Source organism: Muscardinus avellanarius, assembly GCF_963383645.1.
Source record: "Muscardinus avellanarius genome assembly, chromosome: 2".
Taxonomy (NCBI): domain Eukaryota; kingdom Metazoa; phylum Chordata; class Mammalia; order Rodentia; family Gliridae; genus Muscardinus; species Muscardinus avellanarius.
Window position 1 is genome coordinate 68,534,296 of NC_137787.1, and position 22,991 is coordinate 68,557,286.

A 22,991-nucleotide genomic window follows, 5' to 3' on the forward strand; every position below is an offset into this window, starting at 1 on the left:
TACAACAGTGTGGTTCTAAGGACAGAACCTTCTTTTCTCAGGCCTTGTGCTCTGCCAGCATTTTTTAGCATGATAATTTTTGTAATTATGCAAATTAATAACTAAATGAAGATCCAAAAGAATAGACAAGCTTCACTCAATCCAGTCATCTCATAGATCCATGAAGATGGTTTTATTTTGAGAAATACAAACCCAAAAGAAACAGCAAAAGATAATAGTATATTCTGATATCAAGTCTCAACAGAACCACCCATTTCCATAAAAGAAAGTATGGAGAAATAAAACATTTTGTAGATTTCACTAACTTCTACAAGCCTAATGATTCTATAATATTAGTGGTTTATTTTGCTCTTATATACTTCCTGGCTTCTCAAAAAGCAGCAAAATATAAGAACCAAAAAGTCTGTAGCAGCCCAGCATGGTGGCACATGCTTGTAATCCTAGTACTTGGGAGGCTGAGAAAGTAGGATCACAGGTTCATGTCCAGCCTCAGCTACTAAATGAGGCCCTCTTCAATTGGTGAGACCCTGTTTCAAAATTTAAAAGAAGAATAAAAAATAGGGCTGGGGGTGAATTTTGGAGGTAGAATGCCCCTGGGTTCAATCCCCAATACCTCAAAATTCCTGTAGCTTGTTTTTTTATTATGAAAATTTTGAAAATATAGTAAATTATTTACCATATTATAATATATATGCCTAAAATTGTATATTTAATAATAAATTTACAAAACAATCATTCTTATTTCTAAATTAATATGAAGCTTCAAATAGAAGGGGGAACACAAAAGTGTTTCTTTTAACTTTCTTTAAATCTCCACTCCTTCTCATAAAAGAAAATTCTATTATGTCAAAAAATCCCACATTCACATCTTTAGCAACATGCGGTATTTTTTTTTTTTTTTTTTTTTTTTGTGATCACCTGTTAACTTTTGGGGCAGTTGCTTTGCTGTGATCTCCTGTCTTTGGGGAAAGAATTCAGGTGTCATTGCCTCAAAAACTCAGGCTCTAAGAACACACTGCGCCTTTTCTAAAGCAGTTTCAATTCATTTTACTTTAAAGGAATGAAGGATATAAATGTTTAGTGCACTTGTATTCTCTAAATTAAATTGAAAAGGTGTTCTATAAGAACAAATATGTCTATAGAAACAGCAGACCCACAAATGCCATTAAAAAAGGAAAAGCTATAGAAGTGAAACTCCTATAATTTGGGGAAACATTGCTCCTTCAAATTCTATTATGAAGAATGAATAAAATGAATTGTTAAAAGAGAAGCAACCAATTCAGGATATTTGGAAAGTACTTGAATCTGTGTTTGCAACTCTCTTCCCTATGAGTACTCATACAATCCACTGAGGCCCTGACTTCCTAAACAGCAGGACCAGGGCATTTTCCATATGTTAATATTCCTAAACACCTTGAAGCCACCAGGAAGATTAGTTTATCTAGTTTTTCCTCACAACAGAAAAGGAATTGAGGCTGAATGGATGCACTATATAGACTACACTATTTCACCAAGAAGATGAAGTTTTCACAAAGACCCAGGTCAACATTCTGTGACTGTCTGCACAATGTGGAGTGGAAATGAGTTTCCCTTTATAAAGATAGACTAGAATGCCCTGTGGTGTTTCCACAGGGGAAGGAGGTGTGAATCCCCAAGCACACCAGCAGGATAACACATATACCAACAGGTTCTGCAGCAAGAAGCTGAAATAGGAAATTGCCAAGGGACCATGACTGAGACTTTATGGTCACACTTCAGCAGACAGTTAGCAATTACCATCAACTTAAATTTGGGACGGCAGAATTTGAGAGTTCTGGTACATGGCTATAAAGGAATGTGATTGATGTTGGTGGATCACAGAAGATAGTCTTATTATATTTTACGAGTACACCTTACATCCCTGGGGAAGATCACACACACTGGTTTAGATATGTAAAGAACCAAATGACTATGAAGATCTTTGCTTGATATTTACTGAGAGTTTTCACTTTATAATTAAGTAAAGCTCTGTGTCTTTCACAAAATAATACTACTGTTTTAGAAATAACAAAGGTATAATAATCCTAGAAGACATTAAATGTATAGGCTATGTAAACTTATGAAAATAAATGACTACAGAAATATTGCAACCATGAGTGCATGAAATCCTCATGTTACTTAATTAAATATTAATCTAATAAATTAATAAATGTATTGATTACTTTAGTTGTTTTTGTTCTAATAGTATAGTTTATTTTTGATGTTTTAATATATCTTGTGTATGTTTATTGTTGGAAATTGAAACCAGAGACATTCTGTCTCCAAGCTACACACCCAGATCCATTTTATTTTTTTATTTAAAAACAGGGTTGCCCAGCATGGTGGCGCATGCTTGTAATCCCCGTGCTTGGGAGGCGGAGACAGGAGGATCGCACAGGTTCAAAGCCAGCTGTGCTGGCTAAGAGACCCTGTTTCCAAATAACAAAATATAAAACAGTTCTGCGAGTGTAGCTTGGAGGTAGAAGGGCTTCCAGGAACCCCAGGACCACAAAAAAAAAAAAAAACCAACCAAACAAAAAAACCCCCCCAAAACCCACAAAATACAAAAAATGAACAAACAAAACAAAACAAAAAAACCCAGGGTCTTGCTAGGTTGATGATAGTCTTACTATTTGCTGAGGCTGTCCTCAAACCTGTGATCCACCTGTTGTAACCTCCCAAGGTTTTGGATGACAAGCATGAACCATTATGCATGGATTAAGATATTTTTAGTTAATTTATATAATTTCACTTTTTTAATATTCTAATATATCACTTATTTGAACAAACCTACTATTTCAACAGCCATCCATTAACACATGTTATTTAGGTTTAGAACACCCATAAGTTGGTTGTTTAGCTAATTCCTATTCATTATTTTCAAAAGTATTTCTATAAGTCCCCACTTTCTTTGCATTCCCCATGGTCTTGTGTTCTAATCTTTGATTTCATCTCAAAGAAAATGATCACATGAGAAAAAGGCTTTTCTGTCAGAGGGAGGATAAAGGAAAGCTGGTAGGTGACATGCCTCAGATAAGAAACTGAGATGGGAGTGGTCAATTCTGGGATAATAAATTTTGACTCGAATTTGCACTATCATGTTCACTGCTACAGGTTAGTGTCAGTGAGGAGGTATAAAATTCTCTGATCCCTGACAATATTCCAGAATAACTGAATCAGAGCTATCTGATTGCCCAGGAAATCCCAGTGTATAAGTCCAAGTTGAAAAGGACTTAGATACCCAGAGTCTCTACCCAGATCTCATGACCCAGCCTACAGCAAGAATGATTTGATTCTAAACCCTTACATTGTTGGGGTAGGGGTAGGAGACCATGGGTAGGAGAGTCTGAAAAGATGCCCTGCTTCAAGTCCTGACAGATGTGGGGACAAGAAGACAAAGAAATCATGGAAACCTCTACGATAACTTTCCTGGTGCTCCACCCAAAAAACTCTAGACCAGAAAGGTAGGAAGGAGTGAGTGTCATTTCTAGACAAATTAGCTTTATGCAGGGTAAGAGAGTCAAGAGAAAAGTTTGTAGTTTGTTGGGTTTATAGAGAAGGCTTTTCTATCCTTCATTCTAAGAAATACAAGCTCTCCTATGGGTCTTGTTTGTGCTTTGGCTCTTGTTTCCCCATAGTTAGTGTAGGCATTACTAAGTGCATTTAACTTGTTTTACAAGTTGGGCCAGAAAATGTTTTATATGGATCAAATTAGTATAAAAATAGTATGGGATTTCATCATGACCTCCAAAAGTATGTGAAGGAGGACATGGTTAGGAAGTAAGAGACAGGGACAGAGTGGAGTAGCGGGAAATGACAAGCTGCAAAGTGGCAAGGCAGGAGGGCCACGGAGGCCGATGGAAAGGCAGGAGGTCACTGGGCAATCTGGACCTTGGCCGAGTTAGTTACGAATGCAAGAGAAGAGGAAGAAGGTCAATTCATGAAACATATGTATACACACCCACAATGGCATCAGAGTTTGTATTGTTTACTTCTTTCTAAACTGAAAGAAAAACTGAGCTACTAGAGGAAAGCCGGTTTGCTGCATGGCATGGTGAAAAACTGGGACCTGCAGTTAATAAGCAACTTCAGTCGATTGAATTCTGTATAAAGCAGCTGCTGCCTATTTGTAACGCATATTACAGATGATAATTGGTTGAGGCCATTGTGCTCGACTTAGCAGACTCTTGGTCTTCTGATTTTGAGTCAGAATTAAAAAGTTAATCCCATTGTGCCCCTTTCAACACCCAAGTCCACTTAGCCACAGGCACTGGGAAGGAGCTGAAGGGGATGAACAGATTAAGGAAGTGGATTTGGAAGAAAAACTGGTGAGAGATTTATTATTAGGGTTTTAATTTTTAGCAGAGTATGCTAGCTATGTCTAATCTGTCTACTAGCCTTATTTATGTGCCTCCTGAGGACAAGCCCTCTGCTGTTTTTGTATTTTCTTGAGAAAAAAAAAATGCAACTGCTAGGAATGTTTTGCTACTGGAAATTTCAAGTGTGTTCTCTGGCCTATCTGGAGAAAGATCGGGAAGATTCTCTCATGTGTGTCAAATGAAAAGAAATGGTTATCTGGAAAAGAGGTGCTTATTTCTTACTATTTTGTACTTAATGGCCGTATATATTGAACAAACACTTGCTATATTTTATTAGGACAGCAGTATAAATATATCTATCCTCATTGTTCCAACTGCACAAGCCATAAAATGTCACAAGGTAGTTTCTTTCCCTTACAAATCCTTTTCTTTTTCTTCCATATATCAACTAACACGTGCCGAGAAAGCACAACACACAATACACTGGCTTAAACAGTAGTAGAAATAGCAGTATAGGTTTTTCTTCTTGACTCAGTTCATATATTAATACTGTGGATAAAGCAGTCCTTAAAAGCAAATGCTACATTATTTATTTGCTTATACTTAAAAAAGCAAACTTGTACTGATAGTCATCTCGGGGATGCTGTGTATCTTTACAGAGTTTGCCTCATGCGTGTCCCTCTCCTCCACCTTTTTAAAGGTCCAGCTCCTCGTCTAGTTTCTTAGGGATGAGGTTAAGCACGTTTTTTCTCAAAGAATGCCTTCTACTACACTTTTGAAAATACACACCAGGGTTACTGACTACTCCAGAAAAACAGATGTTCAAAGCATATGCAGTTATGCTCATTTTCAGCTAATTTCGATTTATTCACAGAGCTTACAAGATATTATTTTCTCCTAGAGCAAAAGCAAGAACTGAAAATAATGCTAAGTGGTGAGGCATGGGAAAATGACATTTTTCTTTTCATTTTACACATATTTAAAGTTATAAAGAATTATATTATAATTCTGGAATAATGATCACTTGATCATGCCCTCTCTTGGCTTTAATGGCAAAACTGCTGATCACACCAGCCAATATTTAGGAAACCATTAATATATTTAAGATATTATACTAAGAGTTTTTATAGATTTTATCATTTTATTTTTAAAATAATCCTGTTACTTGATTCTTATTAGACATAAAAGAGCAGGTAGTTTTAAATACCTGTCTCTTCCAAACCTCGTGTTGAATTTAATTTCTATCATCATGTATTGGGACGTAGGACCTTCAAGAATGTTTAGGTTATGAGGGCTCCACTTTCATGAATAGAGTAGGTTTGCCCTTCTATCTCTCTGTATCTCTAACTTATATAATCTTTTCCTTTCTAACTTGTTATGGCGCAGAAGAAAGAGCCTCATCAGATGCCAGGATTTTGATCTTGGATTTCCCAGACTCCATAGCTGTGAGACAATACATTATTGTTCATTACAAATTACCCACAGTTTGTGTTATTCTCTTACAGCAGTACAAAACAGACTAAGATAGGTGGCTACCTCAGGACACGATGGCCCAGGATATCTGACTCCAGAACCAGAAAGTCTAAACACCATGCCAGACTGCTTCATTCTGAGTAATGTTACTTTAAGTTATAGTAGCCAAAAAAAATAGTGCACACTGGGAGGCTGAGACCGGAGGATCGCGGTTCGCGGACAGCCTCAGCTACTTAGCGAGGCCCACCATAACTTAATGAGAACCTGTTTCAAAATAACGAATAAAAAATAGGGCAGGAAGTGTAGGTTAAAGGTTGAATGCCCCTGCATTACATCCCCAGATCCGCAAAAAAAAAAAGTGCACATTATTAAAAACCAATACAAGATATGTTCTCCATCAGAAACTTGTACGCTGATAGAGACCTAGGTGAGGCTAGAGCCCTGAATAGCAACACACGACCTTGAAAAATGTGTTGGCAGGTAGGTTTAAACCATATATAAAACAATTTGAAATGTGGATGTTTCGTTGGTAGTATGTATTTAGTTTTCCAAATAATAATTATAGGTCACCTCTAAAGAGTCTAAAAACACACAGATGTCAGATTATATCTGTCACAAGCTGTCAAAAATGTTTTCTATCAACCTGAAATTGTCAGGGATTGTTCAAAATCCACATAAACTTTCAGAGTATGAATGTTTACAGTTGGATTTTTGCAACAGCAGATGTAGGTGGAAAGATACATATTGTCACCCTGCACATCAGAGTTGGTGGCGGGGCGAAGGTTGGGAGGCTTTTGACTCTTGTCGTGGATTCAGAGCAGCAATTTCACATGAAAGCAATTACCTAAGCGCTGGATCGCACTGATTACTTCCAACATTTTGGAGCTCCATCTGCTCTTTCCTACTTAAGCCACTTGAAAAAAAATAAGCAACTTCAGAAAAAAACTTCCAGGGCTTCACAATTAATGCTGAAGAGCTCCTCAGTACTGTATAAGGATGGGGGGAAATAAAACCAAGAAGAAATTCACAGAAGATGTAAGCCAAACCCTGAGTATGAGAATATGACACACAGAAAGTCCTGGACTGTTACAGGTTCAAGGTTTCTTTTGGGGTAAAAGAAATATCTTTAAAAAATAGATTATAGTGACATTTCATAACTCTAAATATACCAGGTCACTGAGATATACTCAGAAAATAGAGCTTATTATGGTATGAAAATTATATCTTTATAACTCTGTTGAATTGAAAAAAGCAGAAAAAAAAGAAAGTCCTAAAAATACCATGCAGAAAACACAGAATGGGCATGGGAACATCCACCCGGGAGGGAGACAAAGGCAGTTTCACAGTCATAGCACATATATTCTAATCTTTGCTCCCGGTTATTTTGAAACATTCTTCTGAGGTTGAGGGGATGGATGGTCCAGAATGTTCCTCTCAAATGGAGTCTGCCATAGTGAATGGATAAAATACACCTCTCTTAACTGATCCTTTGCATTCTGGCATTAAGTGCCTACTGATTTTTATTGGCATAAAAGGCTGAGAATTCAATCCTACGACAAAGTTAAAACTATGCTGATAGCATATGTCAAACCTAAATATCAATGGGAGACATACGGAGTGGCTAATCATCCCTTAGGAAGAGCTGGGTGTCATTTCTAGCTACTGGAAGCTGTAATGGCTGTTCTGCAAAGCAGTCTAAATGAGGTGTGTTAAAAAGTGCTAATGAGTGGGGCAACATAATCGATTCCCCACTCTATTCTTTTAGGAAGCTGGATTTGGTCCACTACCTACCCCTCTCTCCGGGGACCCAGAGTGCCTCCCATTTTTTAATTTTTATAAGGATATTCCACAGCTAGTGATACTCCTGGCTGTTAAACAGGAAGAATCACCATGCCATGGTGGCACATACCTGTAATCTTAGTATTTGGGAGGTTGAGATAGGAGGATTCCTATAGATAGGAGATAGGACAAGTTCAAGATCGGTCTCAGCAACTTAGCTAGGTCCTCTGCAACATAGTGAGACCCTTTTTCAAAATATAAATAAATAAATAAATAAATAAATAAATAAATAAATAAATAAGACAGGGGTATAGCTCAGAGGCAGAATGACCCTGGATTCATTTCTCAGTAGCATAGAAATAAAACAAAATATAACAAACTCAGGCAGAACCATAAAACATAACATAGAAATGGGACATCATTCTGTCTAAAATGTCTAGTATACATTAATGTTCCTATGTCTTATACAATCTTTTCTAGTCCAGATATCCATTTTCAGTAGATATAAACTATTCTAATTCATGAGCAAAGAGAAGGGAACTTTAATCTCAGAGATACCTTAATTTCAAATCTTGTTTAGGACAATTTCTGATCTCTCAGAAAACATTATTCTTAAATATTCAGCTAATTATGTTGACATCTGACTTTAGTACATTAGGAAGGAATGAAAAGACTGGATTTAATATTATACCTTATGAAATTATTACTGTGACATTAAATGTCAGAAATCTGAAACAAATGTTCTTTCTTTTAATTTAAACCTGACTTTCACATCAATATTAATTACTATTATCAACAAAATTAATATTTTTTCATGGGATGACTCAGAGAAATAGATATTAAGTACTTTCAATAAGCAAAGAAATTAAAAACACTATTAGCGTCACAACATTTTAAGTGAAGACAAAATTAACTACCTGTGCTTACCAAAAAACATCTTGTCCTAAATCCTAATGAAATAAATAATGTTAGAATGCATTCAAATGCTTAAAAAGTTTAATTAAATATATAAAATATATCTTTTTACATTTTATTCTATATAGTGAAATTTGATATTTATCTCAAATTTCTATTAAGTATTATAAAATATTTCTTTCAGTACAAATGATCATTTCTTTTTCTCACAGACTTCTGCATATAGTGAGCATTCAATAAGTGTCATTTGCCAGTTTATCCATACCTGTGATACTTTTATTTTGTATACCTCCTTGCAGTATGGTTTAGGCTTATTTATTCCACAAGGAATTATCAGGTATTATTCACATTTCTCAAGATGAATAATGAAACAAATGTTTAGAAAAGTTATCACAATTCTTGAGTCATGCTGACATTCTGATGTCTAGTGCATGATTTTTAACTTTCATATTTCATATTCACAAAGTAGGCTCTACAACTTATAATAAACTACATTTTAAAGGTGTGTGTGTGTGTGTGTGTGTGTGTGTGTGTGTGTGTAGTTTTGGCATCGGTTTGTCTTGTTTTCCTCAGCATATATAACATAATCTTTGTTGACAACAATATACTGTGAGCTTCTGCTTCGTTAAACAAGGTACAGAGGTCTAAGCCATCAATATCCTCTGGCCATGGCAATTTGTTCAGGGGTGAATATATGTGTTCCATTTGGAGCTTTTTGGAAGTGTAAGGTTTTTTTCCTGGGAAAACCAATCACTTCTGGGGGCTGACTCAGAAGTAAGACTGAGAGGTTAAGAAAAAGAAGTATGATTAGTTATAGTGTGTGTGTGTGTGTGTGTGTGTGTGTGTGTGTGTGTGTCTTTAATAAATGCTATGCGGTTCTTATAATGGGCTAGGCATTATCTTAATTACCATAAATACTAAATAGCATGTTATTCTAAACAAACCTGTTAATAGATACTATTATTACCTTGGGTTTATAGTTGAAAAATCTGAGATAAAAGGAAATTAAAGATACCTAACGTTACACAGCTAACAAATAAAGGAGAAAGGGAATGGACCCTAGTGATCTGAGTAATACCTGTGCCCCAAGACAGTGTAATTTTCCTGATGGAATAATCTCCCTGTGGTTGATTTTTAGCTATCAATTCCATATCATCTACTTCACAAAATTTTCCCACATTTAATAATTAGAGAGTTGCTGCAACACAGCTCTGACCCACTACTGGAGCTTCAGTATAATCTCCTTCCACAGGACCATGTAATATTCTCTTTAGTTTAATCTAATTTTAGTTAGATTGTCTGTCTTTTGCAATGTTAAAGAGTCTTAATGGGTACTAAGCTTCACAGATAGTGATGCTTTCACAGAGGTTGTCCTTTGTCATATGAGATCCCCAGGATAACCTCTTTAAGTACCAAATCACTAATCAGTTTCCTTCTTATTCCTCTGAGACCAGGGCTTGAGGGGGTAATGAATCTGTACTATGCAGCTTAGGCCACATAGTCTCATAGTCTGCCAGACTTAGGACAAAATGAAGATGTGGGATCCTTTCTTCAAAGAGTTAAGAATTTCGAGATGGAGACTCCTCTAAGCATGGGCCCTGTGCAACTGCAGAGATCACATACCTAGGAAGCTGGCCCTGGATCTATGTCACTCAGCAAGTAAGTGGCATAGATGGTGGTTAAATTCAGATCTATGAGTTCCAAAGACCATAGTCTTAAGGTTTATCACAATGCTTCTGTATGTAATAAAGAACCCATATATTGATACTTCTATTTAGAATGTATTATTTAAATTATTACCATAATTACATTTTGTCTTTTTTTTTTTTTTTGGTGGGACTAGGGTTCCTGGAAACCCTTCTCCGGGCTACACTCCCAGACCTATTTTTATATTTTTATTTGGAAACAGGGTCTCTTAAGCCAGTGCGGCTGGCTTTGATCCTGTGCGATCATTCTGTCTCCGCCTCCCAAGTGTGAGGATTATAGGCATGCGCCACCACACCCTGCACATTTTGTATTGTTGACCATTTTCAAGTAAACATGCACATCTATACTTAATTGACTTAAACAATTTATTTTCTTATTTATATTATGATTCCTTAAGCAACCTTAGAAAGAAATATTGCCATAAATTTATTGAACCATTAGATTGCTAGATTGCACAGTTTTCGTGTGTGTGTGTGTGTGTGTGTGTGTGTGTGTGTGTGTGTGTCTGTGACTGAAGAGTGATCTCAGAGGTGTTCTACCTCTGAGCTACACCTCTCAGCCTTTTTTATTTTGAAACAGAGGCTTGATAAGTTAGATTTTTCTGGCCTTGAACCTGTGATCCTGCCTATGAGTACTGATTTTTTTTTCTCATTTTTGAATAAAGCTAGAACAAGACAACAAATTTTTGGCCACGAACTAGATTTTCAATTATTCTGCCAGAAGCACATTCCCCTTCTCACAGGCCACACACAACACCCAATTACTTCGCTTTTAAAAATTTAGGCAGCTCTATATTTCCTGTGGATTTTTAAAAGTAAAACACTCTCAGTTTTATTTCCTATTACAAAATTCATACCCCAGTTACTTCCTTCCTCATGGCAAACACAAGCTTAAGTACAACTTTTTACAGTGAAATTACGTTTTTTTTTCCAAGTACCGAGCTCTGTCTGATGATATTATTACTTAGATTCTCACATTTAAAAATCATTATATCTCATGAAAATATTTGGTGGTATATGAGAATGAAGTAATAAAAAAGAAAAAAAAAACTTTACAAAACTTTATACAAGCATTTAGAAATCACATTATGCAGTTTTATGTAACATCTGGGTTCTACTACTCATTTTTTGATGATTTAAAAGAAAACAAAAACAACAAAAAAGTCCCTACAACAAATCGCTGAATCATGCTTCACATTAACGCTATGAAAACGATCAGCAGAGAGTTTGTCATGAATTATAACCTAGAAGCAAAGGCTCAATACAAACCCTGCTCTCCACATTTACTTGTTGACTCACCTGGACTATTTAATTTTCATTTATTTTGGTAGCATTTCAAGAGGCTGACAGAAAATATTTCAGCAGGGCTTGTGTGGCAAAATGCTTACATTGACTGCTTTAAGTATGGTTTTCTAAAGTATTTTAAAATAACATTTTTAAACGAGTAATGAAAATAAACCCACCAGAAAAGAAAGAGGGATTTCTAACTACTTGAGAACAATTCAACCATACATGATTTCTCCATTACCCACGGTGGTATTACCTGCTCAGATATGCCTTGGTGCTGGTATTGGTACTGAGAAAAGGCATTACAGGAAGAAGCCATCTTGTCCTTCTCAAATTGTTTCTTCACCTTGGCCAGACCACCAGGCACTGTGCACATTTCTGATTCCTCCAGCATCTAGGATGATTTAAGAGAAAGAAAAATTCACTTTGTACTGGCAGAAAATGGAATTTGGGGGCTATTTTTTAGATAGTTGGTAATTATTGATGGGTGGTACATTAAAATATATATTAACATGCACAACTATTTCAGCAGGCTATTACTGAAAATATTAAAATACAGTTTATATTTTTCTGTTATCAGTCTTTTAAAATATAGTCAGAAGAATTTTCAAAATATTGTAAAATATTGTTATATCTCTTTATTTCAGGTAAATTTTGATATCTGGAGATTTTACTTTTGTTTGTTTGTTTGTTTTGGTATTGAACTCAGGGCCTCATTCTGCCTGGCAAGTGCTCTACCACGGAGCTATAATCTCAACTTTTAGACCTATTAGAATATATTTCTTTGATAATATACAAATTATTGAATGTTAGGATAATAGATTCAGTTTAGCCTACAGTAAGTTTTCTGTTAAAATCTTCAACATTTGTATTGGCAACACTTTTATTTGTTGTTTGTTTGTTTGTTGTTCTGGGGGTTGAACCCAGGGACATTTTCCCCTCTGAACTATACTCCAGGCCCTAGTTTCTCTTCCCTTCTCTTTCTTTCTTTCTTTCTTTCTTTCTTTCTTTCTTTCTTTCTTTCTTTCTTTCTTTCTTTCTTTCTTCCTTCCTTCCTTCCTTCCTTCCTTCCTTCCTTTCTTTTCCTTCCTTCCTTCCTTCCTTCCTTCCTTCCTTCCTTCCTTCCTTCCTTCCTTATTTTGAAACAGGGTCTCCCTAATTGCTGAGGCTGGATTTCAACCTTCTGATCCTTCATTCTCAGCCTTCCCAGTACAGGATCACAGGTGTGTACCACCATGCCCAGCTAGGCAACATATTTTTAAGAATAATTATTAAAATCACTTCACTCACTCCAAAATTTATTTATCTTACTAAGAATGAACAAAGTAAAGAGCCTCAGAAAAATCCTTATGTTAAAATATTGTATTAATAACAGCTACTTGAGTCAGAGCACCAGGTGATTTTGTAAGTATTCATATACACTCTATCAGTTAATGCTTCTCAGTATTCTGTGAGATACCGACACCTATTATCCACATTTTAAGGTAAGAAAATTAAGGTTTAGGAAAGTAAGACAGCTTGTTAAGTTCCCATAGCTAGCACATGAGTGTTAGCATTGAAATTTGAATCACATCTGTCCTAATCACTATCCTTAAAGAACAGGCAGTAAAACATCAGGCACATCCCAGGCCCCTGCTCTGAGAACTGGCACTTCATAATCAGGCGGCTTTGGCAGCAGAAGGATTTTTGCTTGACCCTTGTCATCTTACAGACAAGGGAACTGATTTCTATATGTAGCATTGGACACAACTTGACAAACACCAGCGAGTCCTGATGGATCTTGTGCCCCTTCAGGAAGTGCAGAAGTAGCTCAAGGCTTTGGTTCTGATGATTCAACACACGCTGGAGCCCAGCAGGCACTCAAGCCCAGATGGAATAACAACTCTGAAGCAAACAGATGCCATGCCAGCCCTCCTCCAGGAAGCTTCCAGGTCTGCATGCAGCTGAAAGGAGGCTCAGCAGCTCTGCAAACAGAGCAGGTCTCCTGAGGTCGGGTGTCATCCTCACATAACCCTGGAAGCCTGAAATCCTTGAACTTGGAGGCTTAGGAGCTGAGGCTCACACCATGGAATGGAATCCTGGGGTCATGGAATCTTTACCTACATATCTCCTTTACTGAATTTCCTACAAACACATCGATATTCGGGATTGAGTTCTGCATACTCCAGAATATAGGATACTAAACTAACATTGAGGATTGTCTGAGTTATTAGCAATTACTCAAGTGATTGCATTACCAAATTAATGATTTTTTCTGTTTAGTAAAGTGTCAGGTATTTCAAAATATGCACATTAGTTTTATGGGAAGAAGAGATACAATTGTACATATCTAAGTACTAGATATATATTCTATCAAATTCTGTAACATGCTGTAAATGTAAATTCTAATCCACTGCTGCTATTTAATGCATTTGAAGGTCATGAGAAAGATGATATCCATTCTGAATTTCAAGGCAGTAAATAAACAAAAAGGTAAATTAGGCTATAGTATTTCTTTTACCCCACCTTCCATTTAATTTACACAAATGGCTTTCCTGGCTGGTTCACATATAGATATTAGATAAGCATTAAGTTATAAAAATTAAAGTAATTATTGTCAAGAAAGACCTTGCTCTTTCAAATAACTATAAACAATGTAAAAATCATATACAAATTAATCTGGTAAGTCTAGGAAATTATGCCCAACTGGAAGGTAGGTGCATTTTCTTAAAAAATAATCAGTTTCCATTTGGAGAGATTCTTTCTCATTTACCAAATGGAGTAAAAAAACAGATATGCCAATTCCTTTCAGTACTATGCTTTGGAGTTAGATATGGCACACTTTGTGCCTGTAAAATTATGTGCAGTTGATTTTTGGTTGTGTGTGATACTATGTATAAACCCAGGAAAATTCTACCTGCAAGCTATAACCCCAGTCCTTTTTATTTTCTTGTTTTTAGGTTATTTTTAAACAGAATTTCACTAGGTTGCTGAATATCTTGCTAAGTTGCTGAGGCTGGTCTGGAACCTGTGATTCACTTGTGTCATCCTCACAAGTCATGGAGTTATGGGTATGTACCACCACTCCCAGCAATCATTAATAATACATTAATTTAAATATGCAACACTTAAACCTAGGGAAATATATTACATAGTCATTAATTTTGTTTAAAAATAAATTGTCCTAGCTGGTTGTGGTGGCACATGCATGTAATCCCAGTCCTTGGGAGCCTGAGAGAAGAGAATCACAGATTCATGACCAGCCTGAGCTGCTTAGTGAGGCCCTCCACAATTTAGTAAGACTCTGTTTCAAATTAAAGAATAAAAAATGGGCTGGGGATGTAGCTCAGTGTTTGAATACTCCTGGGTTCAATCCCTGGTGACACACACAAGCCAAAAAATAAAAAATTAAAAGAACTGTTCTTGAGTTATAAAGCCCAACAAAAATAACAATTTTGGAAGTTTGACAATGATTCTAATTCTAGGCCTGACAAAACTTTAGGCTAAATTATTTGAACCTTTTTTTAAACTGGATATAGTGGTGTATTTCTTCTGATTTACTGTGTATGTTATAAAAGAAGAAAATAGCCAGGTGTGGTGGCACAGGTTTGTAATCCCGGCGCTTGGGAGGCAGAGACAGGAGGATCACGCAGGTTTGAAGCCAGCATCACTGGCTTAAGAGACCCTGTTTCCAAATAAAATATATAAAAAATAGGTCTGGTAGTGTACCCCAGAGGTAGAAGGGTTCCATCCCCAGTACCACGAAAAAGAAGAAGGAGGAGGAGGAGGAGGAAGAGGAAGAGGAAGAGGAGGAAGAGGAAGATGAGGAAGAGGAAGAGGAAGAGGAGGAGGAAGAGGAAGGAGGAGAATAAAAGCACACAGCATGGAAACTGGCATTTTAATTCAATGCTCAAAAAAAGTTACTTCCCCTCTCCCTTTTGTGGTCTTCTATAGACCACTACTTTTTCATGAGCATGACTTTCATTTAAGTCCTACTAAATGCCACTTGAATCCTGAATGAGTATAAGACAAAAGAAACTTTTCAGTATTAGGTGTCTGAACACGATTGAAATACTGGATTAAGTTTGGATCTGAAACTATCACTTCCAGATCTTAAACTTACATTATTTGGGTTAATTGTGTAGACATTACTCAAAAGTAGTTTCCAAAGTGTGTGTGTGTGTGTGTGTGTGTGTGTGTGTGTGTGTGTGTGTGTACTGGGTGGGACCGAACAGGCATTTAATGCAATGGACTAAACAAGGCCAGCATTTTACTTTGCTTTATTTATTTATTAGGATCTCTGTAAGATGCTTCATGTGCTCTCCTTTATCACAATTGTTTAGGGCTAGTAAGTTATTTGGGGCCAAACCCCTTTTTGAATGAAAAGAAGTTGAAACCAGTTAAAAGATTACTAGAGTCAAGAAACCAAGAATTTATTTTGGCTTCCTCACTAAATAATTTCATAGTCTCTTTTGGTCTGGAACATGGGCAAAAAATTGAAGGATTATTAAATTTCTTATGTGTAACAATTTTTGTGGGATTAAAGTTGGGGGGAATCTACCTTCAAGCTGTAACCATAACCCTATTTGGTTTTGCTTTGAAACAGGGTCTCACTAAGTTGCTGAGGTTACCTCAAACCTGCAGTCCTCCTGTGTCAGTGTCCTAAATATGTAGGAAAATTTAAGATTATTATTCATTTTATTTCTGCATTAAATAATAGAATTATCTAAGTTATCTATGTGCTCACTTAAGTACATTTTTAGCACCTGATAAGTATGCATCATGCCCTGATATCAATTTGTATTATGGCATATTACCTGTGTATATGGAAGGATCTAAATCTAGACTGATTATTGCTAGGCATAATGTTGAAAGCCTGATTACATCAATCACTTGGGAGGTTGAGACAGGTGGATTGCAAGTTCATATCCAGCCTTGGCAATTTATTGAGACCCTGTTTCAAAATTTATTTATTTATTTATTTATTTATTTATTTATTTTATTTATTTATGTGTTCAGTTATTTATTTATTGCAGTACTGGTGATGAAACCCAATGACATTTTACCTCTGAGCTATACACTCAGCCCTATTTATTAGTTTATTTTTTATTTTTAAAACAGGCTCTCACTGAGTTACAGAGGGCCTCGCTAAGTAGCTGAGGCTGTCTGAGAACTGTGGTCCTCTTGTCTTAGCTTCCTGAATGCTGGGATTACAAGCGCGCACCACCATGCTGGGCTAAAATAAATTTACTTTAAAATTTATTTTTAAAAGGGCTGGGGGATGTACCTCAGTAGTAGAGTGCCCCTGAATTCTATCCTCTGTACTGAAATCATGCAAAAATGATCTCTGACTAAATAACCAATCTTTAAGCAGGTGCTTTTTAAATCAGCTGTTTCCCCAACAACCATTTCTCTGGTTTTTTGAACACTAATGTGTACCAATGTTCCTGAATTATCCAGCAGGGGGCACTCTCCAAGAAGACTGGCAAGAGGTAGTGTAGTGCTACTATTTGTTTTAAAAGTGGTCTAGTTACTTATGTCACATCTGAACATTCGTTTCAAATCTATGCTGAATCTAAAATGTATTTTAATGACTATGTAAAAATTTAAATGTCATCTAGAATTGCAATGTTGTTAATGAGTTTGGCACAGCCAGCCTTGTCTCTAAATAATTTGTAAAGAATGTTAAGAGCAGCTATTTTAAAATACTATCTTATGCTCTTTATGCTCTCTCTCTCTCTCTCTCTCTCTCTCTCTCTCTCTCTCTCTCTCTCTCACATACACACACACATCTTGGCTATTTAGAGATTGGAGATTATAATTATAGATTATAATTATAAAAGAATATTCTTATATTTCATTAAGCTGAAGGGCAAAGAATACAGAAAACAACAACTTCTTACAACTTCTTTGAATATGACTTTATTATGTACTGGGTCTAAAAATTGGTGGTCTCACTGAATCTTGAAGTTTCTTATAATCATAATTGGTTTAGCAGAGTGCCTACATTGCTAATCTCTCTCATTTCTATGTTGATTAAGCCTTTCCTAATGGATTTAGTGCATACAGAGTAAAGCAAAAGAACTTATACTGCCAGAGAATTTAAATGAACCATATATGAGACCAAGGAGGGCAACATGCAAACACACATTATTAAAACTTGAAATTAATTCCCAGCCTTCCTGAAGGGAATAGCTATAGGTTAAGCAATAGTGAAGACAATAACAGCACATTGATACAGTATCTTGTGGCTCACATATAAATTATCTCCTTGATTTTTCACCAAGATTCTATGTGGCAGATGGTTATTCCCATTTTTTAGTTAAGGAAATTGAAGCTCATCGAGGTGCAACCAATAAGTAGCACAGTTGAAACTTCACTTCAGATGGTCTGATTCTGTTCACACTTTTTGTTCTCTTTGGACAATCTCCCACTCCCTGGGAGTATTCTTGCCTTGCAAAAATAAGGGAGTGAGTTTGTACAAGCAGCAAAGGCATTGCCCAATACAAACCCATCAAAAGCAGCTTACATTTGCTGAGAAGCTGCGGCAGTCGTCCCTGGAAACAGCTGCCTGGTACCTTGCCATCCTCTCCTTCAGGGAGACTACCTCCTGGAGATCAGATTTGCCCTTGCTCTCAGCAGCACCGTCTTCTGCAGGCTTTTCGGGGCCAACAGTCACTGGAAGCAAACATAGCAACTTCAGTTATGTGTCAGACTTTAAAGAAAATAGCATCACCTTAGAAACAGTAAAAACATTTAAAATACTTGGCCTCATAAAACAGACTGCCAGATGTCATAATATTTTCTGTGTTTTATGGTTACCTTCTCTGCTCTGTGCTTTCAAGCAAAGCTACCAAATGCTTGTATAGGAGTGCATGCTTATGTAAACATAAAGAAATAATGTTTCTTCCTCCTACTTCTGCATTTATTATGATATGTTACATTTATTAGTTGATTATATAATGCGTATAAATTATATTCCTTAAGTGCTATGTGTTATCTTCATGCTAAATGCTATTGACAGCATTACCTCCATGACTTCTCTAACAATCTTGCAGGGTAGGCACTATTATTTTCTAAAACATGTATGAGCAAGCACAACTTCAGAGCATTTAAAAAAAATTTCCAGGATCATATTATTCATAACTGGCAGATATGAATATGGTTAGAATAAATCTTTTACAAGCTTAAAAATTGCTCCTTGCCTTTCTCCTCACCCCTCGACCCTCCAGGAGATGTATCTAGCTAAGACATATGAGCGTTGTTGAGAAGTACAGACTGTAGCTTTGTTCATTTATTCATAGAGAAGTGTGTGACATAAGAAAGAAGTGGTAGTATCATTAGAAACAGCGTTGTCTGTCACCCCTTTTAGACAGTCTGCTATCCTCCTGACAAAAATACAGGAGAGTAGCAATAACACATCTGGAAACAGAGAAAAAGACTGATTGCAAGATCACAGAATAACAGTTGTTAGAAACGGAATGATCTTAGATATTGGCTAGTCTACCCGATGCAACTAAATCCTTTTAGGAATGAGGAAACATATGCCTCAATATTTTCTTAGGGGAAAAGAACAGAAGGACCCCTGTGGGTATGTTACTCTCCATGGTTACTTAGCTTAAATATACCAGAGCTGGTTTCAAAACTGGGTTTTGTTTTTTAATCCAGTGCTCTTTGCTATGTTATTACTCTGCTTGGTGGCTTAGGATACACTTGGATGATTTTGATTCCAAAAGTCATGTGTGTGTGTGTGTGTGTGTGTGTGTGTGTGTGTGTGTGCGTGTATCTGTGTACTTAGGTATATTAATTACTCATTCTTGTACCTCTGCCTCTTACTCTTAAGGCTGGTAGCTTCTCAGATTGGAAAAGTAGGGCTCTTTGGTGTACTTCATTGTTTTGGTTTGTGGGCATGATCACTGTGAACGAAGATACCAAGATCCAAACAACTACAAGTAACAGATAGCCATGCCATTCTCTCATTTCCCTGTTACTCCTCAGCCCCAGCCTCTATTGAATCATCTCATTGGACTGTTTGCTTTAAAATCTGGTGTCTTCAACGGGCATGGTGGTGCACGCTTGTAATCCCCGCGCTTGGGAGGCAGAGACAGGAGGATCGCGCAGGTTTGAAGCCAGACTCTCTGGCTTAAGAGACCCTGTTTCCAAATAAAAATATAAAATAGGTCTGGGAGTGTAGCCTGGAGGTAGAAGGGTTTGCAGGAACCCCAGTACCACACACACAAAAAAAAACTGGTGTCTTCAAGACCTATCTACACAATGGCAGTTGGAACAACATCTATTGCTCAGAAAAATTAAAAACCATTCGGATTTCCTCTCTCCTTGAGTATTTGGTATTCCATAATGACTTCTTATTCAAATCACATTTTCATATGTTTAAAATAAGGTGTATAGATATCTTATTGAGCATGCTATCAAAATATATAAAGGAATAAGTTGGATTATATTAACAGCATGATTGTATAATACTGATATGTATGTTTACAAAATGGTAGCTGTTTAAAATTTACCTGTCATCCTAAACCTCCTATTTCAAAGCCCATACCTTTAGTTGGTTCTGACTATGAAGACATTTTTACAAATCACTGAAGGTCTTTCACAAGCTTGCTCTGTGGATTATCTATCTGCATCAATGAATTCAATTTATGTTCAGCTACACTGTTTTCACTTTGATGTAAATGAAGATTATAAAATTTTTATTAAACTTGACCCTCTAAATTTTTCAAAAAAATGTATAAATTTTGTGTATTATTCATAAATGTTGTTCATTTATTAATCATAATAGAAACTCAGTCTGTCTGTTTTTTACCAAAAGTTAGATATTTACTTTTCAAGTTTTCAATTCTTATCATATTTCAACCTACTGGAAAATGTTCAAAATTTTTACTCAAGAAATCTGTGGCCTAAGTGTTAAGAGACTTGGATTCCAGTGTTTCATGAAGTCTAAATTTGTACTTGTGAGAAAGAAAGTATTTTTGTCTTTCTCTTATACTTTTTTCTATCTGTTTTCCCCTAACACTATTTGCATACTCAGGTAGGGTCATGGATTAGAAAATTACCTTCAGTGAAGAGGCTGTATCCATGTGTTCTCACCTTCTAAATCAATGTCTGATGATTTCTTTATTGGAAAATCAGGTGATATATCTTGCTCAGTTTATTCTAATTACATTAACCTACATTCCTAACTTGTTACTGATAAGACCTTATGTAAATTTTGGGGATTGACAAGACAACCCTTTCCTTGGGGATATGTAGGGAAGGAGAAAGGAACACGAGGGATACAAGGTCATAAGACCTTATGTCAAAAGATCTGGATAGGAGTTTGAAGAGCAGCATAAAATGAGTTTAGGGTATTTTTAAAAAGAAAGGAAACAGAAGAACAAATAAAGATGCTTCTGTCATATTAAACCTCTGAAAAATAGGAATGATGAAACTGATCAGTATGCAAATATGACCAGTGGAACCAGCTAAAAAGCTCAAGTACTTTGTGAGAAAGAAAAAAGAAAAATAAAATTTTCCGGTGATCATTTCTGTTAGAAAGCAGTATAAATATTAATATCAGAAATGATTTTGTTAGAAATTTGCTGTCTTTGGAAATTATAGGTAATTCATCGTGCAGATAAACAAAAATCTAAGAAGTATAGAGAATCTTCTTGAATCTCCAAAGGTAACGACATAACTATCCATAGGATCCATCATACCAGATGCTATTTAGAAAATTTTAGATTTGGAATTTAGTGGCTTATAAAAATGCTACGTTCATACAACTTTAAGAAGTAACAAGCCTATCCTAATATATGATCAAACAGCTTTATAAAATATGAAATAAATTATGAAGTTGATGCTCTTGTCTTTATTGTTTTTTTGTTTTTTTGTTTTTTTTTTTTTTGGTGGTACTGGGGACACCAGGGGCCTTCTACCTCTGGGCTACCATCCTGGACCTATTTTATATTTATTTGGAAACAGGGTCTCACTAAGTTGCTGAGAGCCTCACTAAGTAGCGGAGGCTGGCTTCAAACCTGTGTGATCCTCCTGTCTCAGCCTCCAAAGTGCAAGGATTACAAGCGTGCACCACCACACCAGGCTCATGCTACTATCTTTATATAGTAACAATTTGAAAATAAGATCAACAGCTTGATATATAGTGGCAAGGTCAGTGTGTTTTCCCCAAAATATCCATGCAGAGGATGTCCATGCAAAAATGTAAATGCACAAGATCCTTAATGAGGCAAGGTTCACAAGTCCTAGTGCTTTGTCACTATCATATTGCTAAAGCAAGCTTCCATCTTAGAATATTTTCTAAATATAGATGCTTCTTATTACTTATAGAAAACAGGATATATTACTAAAAATGAAATTCTAGAATATGGTAAAATATCTACCATTATCCAAGAGGAATAAACTTAAACACACAAATGTGTTAGCAAATCCTAGTGAACAAATCTCATCATTGCTCATGAAACATTTCTGAGGAAACAAAATTCAGACTTTCCTAGGCACTTTCTTTACAATACTCAACACCAAAAGAAACTAGAGAAGCAGTTCCTGGCCACTGACACTTGAGTGGTATGAGCCAAAGAGTCCATCTGATTCCAAATAGACAATAACATGAGAAGCACCAAAAGTCAACACAGGCCATGCAATAAACAAAGGCACCACCAAAGAAAATGAAAGGTCCTGAAATCATTTCAGCGTGAAAGATGTAAAAACAAAGGTATTAGCTGGGCGTGATGGTGCACACTTGTAATCCCTGAACTTGCGAGGCTGAGAAAGGAGGATTGCTCAGGTTCAAAGCCGGCCTCAGTTACTTGTTGAGGTTCTTAGCAACTTAGTGAGATCCTGTTTCCAAATAAAATATAAAATAGGTCTGGGAGTATAGCCTGGAAATAGAAAGCCTCTGGGTTCCACCCCTAGTACAACCAAAAAAAAAAAAAAAAAAAGGGATTATTAACTGCCAATGTAATCACAGGCTAAACTTCATACTGAAAAGCTAAAACTAATGAATCTGATAATATGAAATAGGCAAGAAATAAAAATTTAAAAACACAGAATTAAAAAAATAGTAGGTACAGTTTACCAGGGAAACATAAAAGAAGAAAAGTCATCATGGTCATATTCCTTTAACAAAGTATCCATAAAAATTATACTGAATGAGATAGAGGCCCATTCTTGTAATAAGCTACATCATACCACTATCAGGATATAATAATTATAGACTACTACCTGCTAATTAGCACAATAAAGAGACATAAAATGATCATTATCAACAAGAAAAAAATGAGACATTTATGGTGGGTTACTTTATATAATTTCATCTTTGCCATATGAAATTCTAAGATGTTCATTTTAATTACATAACTAATAGACTTATTATATTTGTTTATAAAATTAAAAAAATTCTACAGAAAATATAAGACCTATTTATTATCCTCTGGAACATTCAGTTTAGTTGGAGAGAGGGGCAGACAGTTACAGCACAATACATTAATGGGTTTGTACT

At 36.1% G+C, this 22,991-nt stretch overlaps 1 protein-coding gene across 1 annotated transcript in view; it reads right to left on the bottom strand.

The window, feature by feature from the left end:
* The window catches only part of XIRP2 (xin actin binding repeat containing 2), a gene marked incomplete at both ends in the record, with an annotated part of 329,668 nt that overhangs the window by 31,702 nt on the left and 274,975 nt on the right, over positions 1-22,991 (bottom strand). Inside the window, 2 exons of the mRNA XM_080689963.1 lie at positions 11,754-11,891; positions 18,006-18,154. Of these exons, the coding sequence (XP_080546089.1) occupies positions 11,754-11,891; positions 18,006-18,154 (287 nt within the window). The remainder of the gene's footprint in view (positions 1-11,753; positions 11,892-18,005; positions 18,155-22,991) is intronic.